At 54.5% G+C, this 11,534-nt stretch overlaps 1 protein-coding gene across 3 annotated transcripts in view; it reads left to right on the forward strand.

Annotated features, from left to right (window-relative positions):
• Window positions 1–8,866, forward strand: part of ARHGAP26 (Rho GTPase activating protein 26) — a 99,082-nt gene extending 90,216 nt beyond the window's left edge. Inside the window, exons 21-23 of one of the 3 annotated variants that reach the window (XM_052689557.1) lie at window positions 4,157–4,267; window positions 5,843–5,934; window positions 7,723–8,866. In XM_052689557.1, coding sequence (XP_052545517.1) covers window positions 4,157–4,267; window positions 5,843–5,934; window positions 7,723–7,811 — 292 coding nt within the window. In that variant the 3' untranslated portion in view covers window positions 7,812–8,866. Of the gene's footprint in view, window positions 1–457; window positions 2,276–4,156; window positions 4,268–5,842; window positions 5,935–7,722 lie in introns of those variants that run through there. The other 2 variants (XM_052689558.1, XM_052689559.1) reach the window with 2 other exon arrangements.
• Window positions 8,867–11,534: the final 2,668 nt, after the last annotated feature.

Raw genomic sequence — 11,534 nt, forward strand, 5'->3', positions numbered from 1 at the left:
GCTCAGCCCCACACACTGCAAGGGCCTCAGCTGTGCCAGGAGATGCCAGGGGTGGCCTGGGCAGGCAGACAGCAGAGAAAAAGTGTTGTGAGAGGGGAGGAGTGAGGAGGGCTTTTAGATCCAGCTGCAGGAAGGTAAAGCAGTGCCTGGAAGGACGGGAATGGCAGCAGGGCTGCTTGGAGCACAGCTCCCAGGATGCAGGGTTGGATGGTTGTGTCCCCCATCCCATCCTGTGTGCTGCCCAGGGCCATGGGCAATCTGGGAGGAAAGGCGAAGCCCTGCTGTGTTCTGGGCTGCTGACTGACGGAGTTCCCTCTGCTGCTGCTCTTTGGGAAAAGCTGCTTGGAAGAAGCTGAGTTTTACCCCATCTTTGTTTCCTGCTGCTGGTATTTTTGGTTCTTAGCTTTTTTTTTTTTTTTTTTTTTTTCTGTTTTGTTTCCCACTCTGCACCCAACAGGAAGAGCCCCTTGCAAAGCCCTCAAGAGTAAGAAGAAGGGAAAAAACAGATGACATTTGCTTTCTGCAGACAACAGGCAGCAGCCAGCAATTCCAAAAAGCCCGTCACCACCGCTGCTATTCCCATGAGAAAGAGAAAGGAAATGGGATCTTACAAAAAAAAAACAAAAAACCAAAACACAAAAAAAAGACATGTTCCAAAATACAGAGGCCTCATTGCTCTCATCAGTGCGCTCACTTCTCCGGTGGGATCAGACGTAGCCCATGCTGTGGCGTGGTTCAGTGGGGTGACATTGAGCAGGAGCTGTGGAACTGAACGCTGGGGTTTCCCTGGAAGGAGCTGAGCCTTCAGAGATCGTCTGCTCAGCAGGGCAGCCCCAGAGGGCCCTGCAAAACCTTCTGTTCTTCTGGAGGGAACCACTCACAGCACCACGTTCATCTCTTCTGGGAGTAACCTGATTGAAGCAGGATGGTCTTCATCCTCACAGACCTGCGTGCTGTTACTAATGATGTATCTCTCTTGCTTGGTGGGCATGGAGAGTGTTTTCTTTGCCATGAGGAATCCAAAGATACCAAAACCCCAGTCCAAATTTTGGATAGCTTCGTAGCTGGTGGCTGGCTGGAGAGCCAGGCTCTTGCTGTAAGACTTTTCTGTGGCAGCATCACAGAGGCAGTTTTCCTGTGCCCCACAGTCAGTGCAGCAGGCTGAGCTGTTGGGTGGCAGTGATGAAGCTGACCTACAGGTTGCAAGCACTGCACTCTTTTACAGTGATCCCATCTCAAGAAGGGGACTTTCTTGTCCCATTGCCTCGTAGCTGGGTGTCCTGGCAGGGTCACTGCTGGCTGTGCTGTGGGGCAGGCACTCTGCCCTGGGTTTGCTGTCATGGCACAGCTTGGCTGTGTTTTGGCCACTGAGTCGCCTGCAGGTGTTCAGTGGGGCGGAATCTCACTGCAGCAGGGGTTGGAGGTGAAGGGAAAGCCCCGTGTGGAGCTGATAGCTGGCACCTCTGGGAAGAGCTCAGTGGGATTACCAGGACGGAGGAGCCTGCACAAATGGGAGCCGTGGGGAGATGAGGCGCAGCTGCAGCCCCAGGCAAAACCCACCCTGGCAGCTGCCAGCTGTGCTCCAGATGTGTTGTAACTCAGCCATGTGCAGCCAGCAGGCACTGCATGCAGGTATGATGTGCAGCAGGCTTTGGTTTCCAAACTGCAGCTCCTTGTGCAGCACCAACAGTGCACGAGGGGTTCTAGGTGCCAACACCCACAGGAGCACATTCTCCATGTCTTCAAATGAATTTAACGTGCTCTCTCCATTAGAGGGCAGAAGCATGCTTGTGCACAGATAAAACAAAACAAATGTACGTGCCCTATGTGCTATCTAAGTTGTTGTGCTAAGGGAAGGTAGAACACCGTCACACTCTTCCAGCCAACCTCACCTGGTGGGAGGAAAAGGCAGCAGGGAGAAGTGGGGCCTTAAGGGTTAACCTCTGCGACTGGGGATCGCTGGGTGCTCCATGTAGCACCTCCTCCTGTTTGAAGCTGGAAATAGATTTGTGCTATGGTAAGTACAAATGTCTCTCAGGTTTGTTAAGGACCAGCCAACGCAGGTAAATACTCCTCTTGCAATTTTAGTAGAAAAGTGCAGAAGGATTTGCTTCTGAATATTGGTAACTAGGAGGTGAACATCTGGAGGATTTCTCTTAATAGTCTGCAGTTTTACAGCGCTTGGTGAAGGTTGTGCTGCACTGCTGTATTTCAGCCCTATGCTCATGTAAAGCTCTGCAGAAATAAAGGCATTGCCCATAACCATGTGGGGAAATCATGGTGTCTGGTGGACTCAGCAACACAGCTTCTGTGGGGAGGAGAGGTGCCAGGAGCTCGGCCTTAAGCAGATATGAACTTCAGGTTAATTCAGGCTAAAAATTTAACCTTCTTTTGTGTCCTCTGGACGCCAGCTGTAGTGGGAATATTTATGGCATGGGCATTTTCTTCCTCGAAATTGGCCCAAATCCACGGTGTTATCCTCTCTGTTGTGAGTGCTGGGGCACGGTGGGGGTGGCTGCAGCCTCTGGTGGGGTCTGACCTCGGGGGGCACCCGGGGTTGTGGTGCTGGTGGGGTGGCACAAAGTGTGGGCTGAGCCGTGCCGGGTGTGCTGCTTCAGTCCTGAGCTGAACTGAAGGGAAGAGAATTGCAATCACATGCAAAATTCATAGGATTGTAGAATATCCGGAGCTGGAAGGGACCCACGAGGATCATCCATTCAAGATGAGTCACAAATATTTCCCAGAGACCCTCCTGGGTTTTGGGGATGGTGGGTTGTTTTTCTTAAATCTTAGAGGCTGAGGCTGGAAATACAGCACAGAGCATTTGTTCTACGCCCTTCTGTGTTAAGGTAATGAAACGTGCAGTGCCGGCCTCCAGAAACAGCAGCCGGGGGCTGGAGCACTGATGCTGCTGTGATCTGTGATCTCTCAGTGGCACATCTCTCAGTTATAGGTGAACCCATCGCTCATTTTTACAGAGTTCATCTGCTGGTAGAGGCTGGGGAACACCTGAGGGCGTGGGCTACTTGGTACATCTCTGTGGCACAGAGGGGCCATCCTCGCAGAGAGAGGAAGCAGAAATCACAGTGCTTTTACAGAACCTTGGGGGTTTTTTATGGGGACTTTTCAGTGCCGAGAGGATTTTCTGGTGTTTCACCAGGGACAGAGCATACAGGCTGAATTAGAGAATACAGATGAGTTGATAATCCTGGAGATGGCAGAAGACGAAACAGATGCAAAATGGTGTTTGGCTGCACTAATGGCTTTTCAGAGAGCTGGAGAACGACCTCAGTGTGACAGTTTTGCAGGAAACACTTCTCACTTCTGAATGCGTTTCCTAGTTCAGTGACTCAGTTTGACTTGAGATGACAGCAGTCACTTACAGGAAAAGCGAGGAAATGAGCTGATAGTCAAGAGCAGTGTGGGTGAGGGGAAGAGTGTTTCTCACTGTAAAATATGAAAAAAATCAATTAAACCGTTACAGCACTGTGATTTAATGAGCGCTGCAGGCGTGCTGGAGCGTGGGCAGGGCACGAGCCCTGCTGCTGCTTCACTCCTGTTCCTGGTGGCAGAAAAGAGGTTCCCTGCACCTCAGCATTGCTCATCTCAGTTCTGGTGCTGGTGAGGGCACCCGTGGGGCTGAGACCCACACAGCCTGGGGTGGGTTGGGGTTGTGCAGCCTTTGGTGCAGCGTCAGCCCCTGGGCTTCCACAGCCAGGACCCACTGGGATGTGCAGACAGGCAACGACACTCAGGCGCTGCACAGCATGGCCCAGGGAACAGCCTCGTGGCAGCAGGAGGAGATGCTCCTAGAAACCATCCCTGTGCAGCCATGCAGCCGGCTCTGTGGGTGAGCCACGGCACGGCAGGTAAGGTGCTGGAGCAGCAGCGTGCAGCCTGACAGCTCTGCCCATGGGTGCCGGGAGCAGGGCGATGGAGCAGGGGTTAACTGGAAAATCCAGCTCTTGTTGTCTGGAAGAATGCAGATCTGGCCTTGAAATGTTTCCCAAGGTCTTGGCACTTCATTTCGTGGCTGTGTCTCATGCTCAGTCTATTCCCAAGGCACCAGCTATCGTCGGATGTCGTCTGCCTGTCTCTCGGTTGCTGTTTGTTTCTGTGGTTGCACGTTGATAAGGTATCTGGTTATGTCTTGCAGCCCTCAGAATCCAAGCCCAACGTCACCCCTCTCACCGTCCTGGCCCATGTTCTCTGCGCCATCAAGTCCTATGCCCACCTCCTCTACGTCCAGCGACTCATCCCCCATCAGGTCTGTTGCACAATTTGCTTGGCTTTCTGTTGCTCTCCCTATTTTCTGTTTAATTTACTTGGTTTGCCCCACTTCACTTCCCTTCCCCCTTTGCATCCTGCTCAAAACCCCCAGTGCAGCTATCTGCATTCAGCAAGAGAGGAGCTTTCAGGCGTCTCCTGTCCCAGCAGAGCCATGGGCACCCCCTGTGCACCTCTGGGCCCCCATGTGCAGCCCTGGGGCTCAGGCCGGGGCAGGCAGGTCCCACTGGTGCTGAGTTCTTTGTGTTTTCAGCCATTTCCTTTCCCTGGAGCTTGCTGCACTCGCCTCTACAACAGGTAAGCAACGTAGTGCTACCCCAGCTGCTACCAGGAGTAATACTGCATTTTCTGGCCGTTTTCCATTTCTGAGCTGCACTGTAGGGAGGGTGAAGGGCATGGTGCAGCACAGATGTTGGCCTGCCATTAGCCCATGTCTCAGGTGTGTGGGCATCACTGGAGCAAGTTGGTCAGGCCCAGCACGGTGTGGTGGGGACATGTCAGACCTGTCTACTCATTGCAGGCACAGCCTGAGCGTTCCCCCTCCTACAGCAGTGCATGCTGCCTGTTGGTAGCGTTATTTGTGTCCCAGTACACATGTGCAAAGGCTGACAGCGGTGTAATAACATCTGAGCAGCCCTCCTCAGGGCTCATTGTCCTCGAATCTGCACAGGGCACTTGGGTGAAGCTCCTGTGAGTGCTTGGCTGGCGTTGTGCCATGCTTGGAGGCAGTAATCACACAGTGACTGTCAGCAGCCTCCAGGTATCTGCACCGCATGGGGGCTGCACTGGGGATACAAATCCGAGGGGAGTTTTGGGAAGAGAAGTGTGAATAACTCAAGGTTGTAAGCCAGAAATGTCCTCTGCCTGACTGTGTGAGATGAGAGGCCTCCAGGTGGTCAGGGACCCTCTGCTGAGCGGGGGGCTCAGCATCATCAAAAGTTCTTTGCTTGTAAAGCAGTTTGCTGCTGCTTGTCATACAGCTGGAATTCAGATAGGAAAAATCTCAGCCCCGTGGCTGTGCTGACAGCAAAACCAAAACCGTTCACAGCTTTCCTGGTTTGTGGTTTCTATGAGTGTGCAACCGCTTTTGCCATGAGGTGAGCACATGTATTCAGAATCACTTCAGGTCTTTGGGAAAAGCCCCTCAAGCCCCCAGAGAGAATGCTGATGCCCTGGGGTGGTGCTGGCCGTCCTGGGGCACTCACAGCACTGTGCCATGGCTGCGGGGTTGTGCTGTGTCTGCTGCCACTGGGGGCACTGGGACGGGGGGTGGGCAGCTCCAGGTAGTGCAGTGTGCTACTGGGCTCCTCCATCTGCTCCCTGAAATTCACCTCTGTTTCCATCCCTTTCAGCTCCAACTCACTGCTGGGCACAGTGTGGGCACACTGACTCTTCCCAGTAAAACCTAATGGTTGCTAAATCTTTTTTGTCCTCAGGTACAGCCTTTAAAGAAGTGCAGCAAATCCCTCGTGGCTTTACTGAGCTGTTTTTCAGGTTTGAAGACACCCTTCCCCAGGTGCTAATTTTTATGCCAATCAACGCTTTCTCCTTGCAGCTCACCTCTGCGGAAAGCCCGAGCTTTGTACGCCTGCAAAGCAGAACACGACTCGGAGCTCTCCTTCACAGCAGGCACTGTGTTTGACAATGGTGAGTGAATGCTGGCACGGCTGGGCTGGGTCCTGGGGGCTGGAGCTCGCTGCCCATTCCACAGCGTGACCCCTTTGAGCAGGTTGGCACGGCCCGGCTTGGCAGCCAGGGGCTCCTGTTCCCTGACAGCATCTCTCGTTTCATGTACATGGGAGAAACTGCAGGGCCGGTGTCAGTGGGAACATGAACACAGCTGCAGTGAACGCCAGTTGGCCATTGTTTGTTTTAGCACTGTATTTTGCAAATTACTGGTTTTCCTCCTGTGACCCGGGGAAGAGCTGGATTCTGAATTCATGGGTTTCCTTTCAGTCCTACGCCTAATGACTATCCCATTTCCATCACTAGAAATCCCATGAAAGAAAAAAGCAGCAGTGCTTGAACCTGCCATTCAATCCAGATGTATCCTGCCGTATGCTTTATATCCGTGCTGAGAAGAGCCCATCATCCAGTCCTGTTGTGGCATGGAAAGGACTTTTCCAAGGCCATGACTGAGCTCACCCTCAGGGAGACGTGAGGTGGGGGCAGGTGGAAAGGATCCTGCTGCTCTCGCCAGCAGATCAGTGGGCACGAGCAGAGCTGGGGCTGTCACTGCAGTATGCAGGCTTTGTGGCCCCGCTGCATCCCTCCCACGGACCCATCACTGAGATCCAAGACAAAAGGCAGTGGGCGGTTGGCGGACATCACCACTCAGCAAAGTTCTTTGATTGCTCTGGGGATGGGAGAGGTGAGCTTCCAAGTACTGGCACAGCAATTCCCCCTGCAGCTGCCGTACTGTTTGGTGCAGGAGATGGAGAAGTGATGAGGGCCTTTTCCCTCTGCACACCAAGTGCTGGAAGAGGTGGCCCATGATCAGTTGCGCTTTTTGGAGACCGTGTTAATGAACATAGACTCTGTTTCCTGCATCAGGGGAAGGAGGCTGTGCCCAATGGAATTAGGCAGTTCTGTTTTAGATATAATCCCAGTGTAAAGAAAAAACTTTTTACTGTTCTCCAAGTGGCTGTTGGCTTTTATGTGCTAAGCACTGTCATCTGAGAAGCTGCTCCCACGCGCACAGCCCTGTTCTGCTGTATGAGAACATAGCAGAGAGGGGAAGAAAATTAATACAGGTGAATTAAAGAAATGCTTTTCCTAAGCAGCACCACAGATATCCTACAGATAAATGCAGTCTCCCCTCTGAGGGCCCGTGGGAATCTGAGCAGCTAGCAGGGGAGCAAGTTGGATTTGAATGCATTGTGTTTGCCAGACAAAAATCAGTGGATTATTCAAAGGAAAAAGTCTACAGCGTGTCCCAGCCACTGAGCAGCCGGGCTGCATGCTGGCTGGGGGAAGTGGGTTGGAAAGAGCACCCTAGAAATGTCTTATGGTGAAGGGGTTCTGTAAACCCAATGTCAGCAAATGAAGGGTAGAGGTGTTTATTTGTAATCACCCTCAACAGCATCTCCAGCAGTGACGGGCTCTGCTGAACTGATGCAGACTGGGCCTTTCCAAAGCACGGAGATGTTTGGACTTACAGCAGTTCCATCTTTCCTGGTCTGTGTCAGTTGTGATCTATCAATAGAAAATTGCTGTTCTGCACTGAGTGAGGCTGTAGCAGGACAGGGGTGGAGGAACCTGAGTGCTCTGTGGAGCAGTGAGCTGGATGCGGACATGGAATCACCTCTGCAGTTTTGGGGTGTCTCAGGCCATGGGAATGGGCCATGCTCAGCTGAGCTTCTGCAGGGTTTGGCCCAGGGCTGGAGGACGCGGTGAGCCCCACGGTAACGCGCTTCTCTTGCTTCTCTCCTCAAGTGCACCCATCACAGGAGCCCGGCTGGCTGGAAGGGACGCTCAACGGGAAGACTGGGCTCATCCCTGAGAACTACGTGGAGTTCCTATAGCTGGGCACGTGAGCCGGGACTGCTGAGCATCACCTGGTACCCATGCACCGCTTGGCCCTGCGTGCGCTGGGGGCGAAGGGCTCCCCATGGCCAACAGTGTGGGTGCTGCTCCGTGCGCAGCGCTGCGTCCCCAGCCCGGAGCCCCCACCGCCACGAGGACGGCAGCGAAGCAGCGGCCTGCAGCTCTGGGGGAACGTCTGCAGACTGCTCTGAACCAGCACCGCTGTCCCCATTGCTGCAGCGCTTGTGAGCTGCAAGGAGCATCATCGGCCGCAGGCCCGGAGCCGACCTACGCTCTGCCCAGCGCAGGAGAAGCCTCAGCAGCCAGAAGCCCTCAGCCGGCCCGCAGCCCCCCGCTCTGCAGCAGTGCGGCGGCACCGAGCCCCCCTGCACCCTGCCTGGCTGGCGAGGGCGGGCGGCCATCCCGGACCAACCCCTTTGACTGTTTTCTTTTGTTTTTAGGTCTAAGTTTACACAAGGTAAACATCTGCAATGCTGCAGCCGGCGTTTCCTTCCTGCAGGGCGAGACGCAGCTCCGACAAATCGCGCTCCCTTTGGCTGCTCCGTGTCTCCGCTCCCCGCTGCAGGGCACAGCCCCCTCCTGTGCTGCTCCCACCGCTGCTGTCCCTCATCTGCTGTGCCAACCTGCACGGCGCTGCCTGTGTGAGGTAAAGGACGTGTGCCCGTGGGATGCTCCTGGCTGGGGGAACTGGCCTGCAGCCTCCGGACAGCAAACTGCAGCTCTGTGCCCACCTCGGGAAGGACGCGGGTCCCTGGCGCACCTCTCACCCTTGGGTCCATTTCCAGGAGGAGGGTGGGAGGGGGGCCCTGCAGAGCTGGACCTGCGGGGAGCTGGAGATGGTTCTACTTTGTGATAGAGAATGGTGAAGGAAAAGCCAGCCCGTGGGCAGAGACCTGCGAGCGTGGTGGGATGTGGGGTCTTTTTGTCCTTTTGTAATAATTTTAAAGCCTCTGAGTGACTGGATTGCTGTATGTACGTGTCACTTTTTATTTTTGAAAGAATTAATGTATAAATAGAGAATCTTAAAATATAATGAGGGGAAGATCTATATTATTTGATATTTTTAGAAGAGCTGTAAGGAGAGGAGTGAAGGACATTTGAAACCGGTGATGGAAAAAGACGTTGCAAACACACCGACATCCACAGACAGCCCTGGGCCTTGGCCTCTCTGTTTGCTTCCCTGTGTCACTGAGAAATAGGGGAAGCTGAAATTTCAGACCTCTTTAAAGTTCATTCACAGTAATTAAACTTCCTGGACTTTTCAGAAAAAAAAGAAAGACAAGGAAAAGTCAGGCTATTTTTTTAAGTACTTTCCAGGGCTGTGGTGGTGCTGCCTTCCCTGCCAGACCCGAGGGCAGTGGCTCTGCTTCTCTTGACACTGCTTCTCCCTTCCCCATTCTCATTCCATCCTTTCCCCCTTCCCATCCCTGCCCATCCAAGCAGTGGCAGCGGTGCCCCCCGACCCCAAGTGTGGGGAAGGACAAAGCGAGCACATCTGGGCCCCAGATGGGCTTAAATGGTGTGAGGCTGTGAAACAGAGTAAGGGAACAGTTAGGACGAAGGAAAAAGCCAGGCTGGTTGAAGCCTCTGGGAAGGAGCAAAGCTGCTGATCTAAAAAACACACCCAACAACTGCAGCTCTTAATTTTTAGATGTGCGCATCACTGAGAAAGCCTCTTTTGCTAATTCATGTGATTTTCTGAGGTGTCGGGTGGCCTGCAGGAGCGGCACGCACTGAGGATGCTCCAGGCACTGCCAGGGGCTGCTGCAGTGGGGATGGGGTTGTCACTGGTCCTGTGGGGTTCTGCAGTAGCGATGCAGCTCCTCCTCTGCTCTGGGAGCAGCCGGCTCTGCCCGCGCCGTGCTGCAGCCCTGTGCTCCTTGGGGGTGGGCTGGCTGGTGTGGGTATTTCGAGCCGCTGTTACTCAGGGAGAGCAACAATTTCAGGCCCTGGCCATGAATTTTTCAGATTCCCATCTGTCTCAGCAGTCAGACAAAACATCCTCCTGGTAATTGTCTTGTCTCGAGATGACTTCTGCTGAGCTCGGGGGCCTGAATTGCAGCCCAGACCATTACAGCTAATTACAGCTGCGCGCGGCGGCAGCTCCCGGTGCTCTGCTCGCTGCTGTGGCACACATGGGGAGCTGGGGGCTGCGTCCTCAGTGCCAGCTGCAGGCAGCTCCGCTGGTCCCACGGTGTGCTGGGAGGCTGTGTGGTGCTGCAAGGCTGCGTGCTGCTGTCTGCAGGGCTGCGTGGGGCTGCGTGGAGCAGCTGTGCTGAGCAGCCGTGGCCGTGCTGCAGGACATCGTAGCACCGCAGGGCTGTAACTCACACTGCTGTGTGTCTGCCTGCCATGAAGGGTGAGAGAAACGCCTCTGCTGTGGGAAAGGGCTGAGCTCTAATGCTGACGGAGAAGTTCTGTTATATTTATTTCAGGGGCTGCCTGCCACTTTGTTCAGTAAACTGTAGCACTGGAATTTTCCTTAGAAGAATGATGGCTCTGATTTTAGTTTCACTTCTGCCGACAGCCTGGAAGAGGCTGTAAGTGAGGGTGGGATGGAGATGCTCGTTAGGGGCTCCTGCTGCAGCCAGCTGATGGCTCTGCTGACACAGAGGAGTTCCTCTGATGTATCTGGGAGCTTTCACAGCATAAACCCAAGCAGCTCAAGGAGCATCTGTGCAAGTCCCGGCCCTCCCTGGGCTTTCCCTTTGTCTCACTGGGGTGGTGGTCACCTCTCAGCATGAGTGTTGTCACTGCCCTTTGTTCTGCTCCACCCGTGGCACAGCACGGCTCCTGGCAGCAGTGGGCCAGAATGGGAACCCTGTGGGGCTGCAGTGGGTTCGGTGCCTCTGGGCAGTTCTGGCCCTACAGTGCAGGTTTCCCCACCACCTTCATGGGCTGTAGGCTCAGCCTAAGGCCCCACAGCTCACAGCAGAAGGGGCAGAGCACTGGGAGCCCAGCAGGAAGGCACAGCACTGCAGAAAGAGGCTGCAGGAGCTGCAGGAGCTGAGAGCTCACGGACACGGGGCAGGAACATGCAGTGCTTCGTGCAATCTGTTTCACTGTTGGATGACCAAAGGCAGAGCGTGCTCCATGCAAAGCCCATTGGGAGCAGCACATTAGACAGCCCCTGTACAGAGCTGGAAAACCAGCACTGTCCTTTGCCACAGGACAGTGCAGGGGGTCTCTGTGTCCCACATCCCAGACGTGCCAGCCATGGCCTTCTGCCTCTGAGCTCCAAACTGCCTGGCTCTGGGAGCTCACCCCAGCCCAGCTCCTTGTCTGGGCTGCTCCAAAGGAATGATTGAAATAGCACAAATCTTGTGATTCTGATGCTCTGCGGAGCAGCTCACGGTAAATGACAGCAGGCCTGGAATAGCACTCAGTAATAAAATCCACAGACCAGAAATATCCCCTGACGGGGCTGCCTGGAATGGGTTGTGCATGCGGTGTGTCTGCGAATGTGTCCGGGCTGCAGGACACAGAAACACACAGAGAGCAGAGCTGGGCTCCTGCTCAGGACTGGGAACCCGATTTCCCTGGCTGCACGAGAGCTGCTTTCCACTGTGGGATGGCGTCGGATGGCAGTGCTGCATTTCCAGACCATGCTGCCCCCCCCCCCCCCCCACCCCCCCCCCCCCCCCCACCCCCATCACAGGGCAGCCCAGAGGCACCTCCTGCATGGGACGGGATTTGCTTTT

Source organism: Tympanuchus pallidicinctus, unplaced genomic scaffold (assembly GCF_026119805.1).
Source record: "Tympanuchus pallidicinctus isolate F22 unplaced genomic scaffold, pur_lepc_1.0 scaffold25, whole genome shotgun sequence".
NCBI lineage: Eukaryota > Metazoa > Chordata > Aves > Galliformes > Phasianidae > Tympanuchus > Tympanuchus pallidicinctus.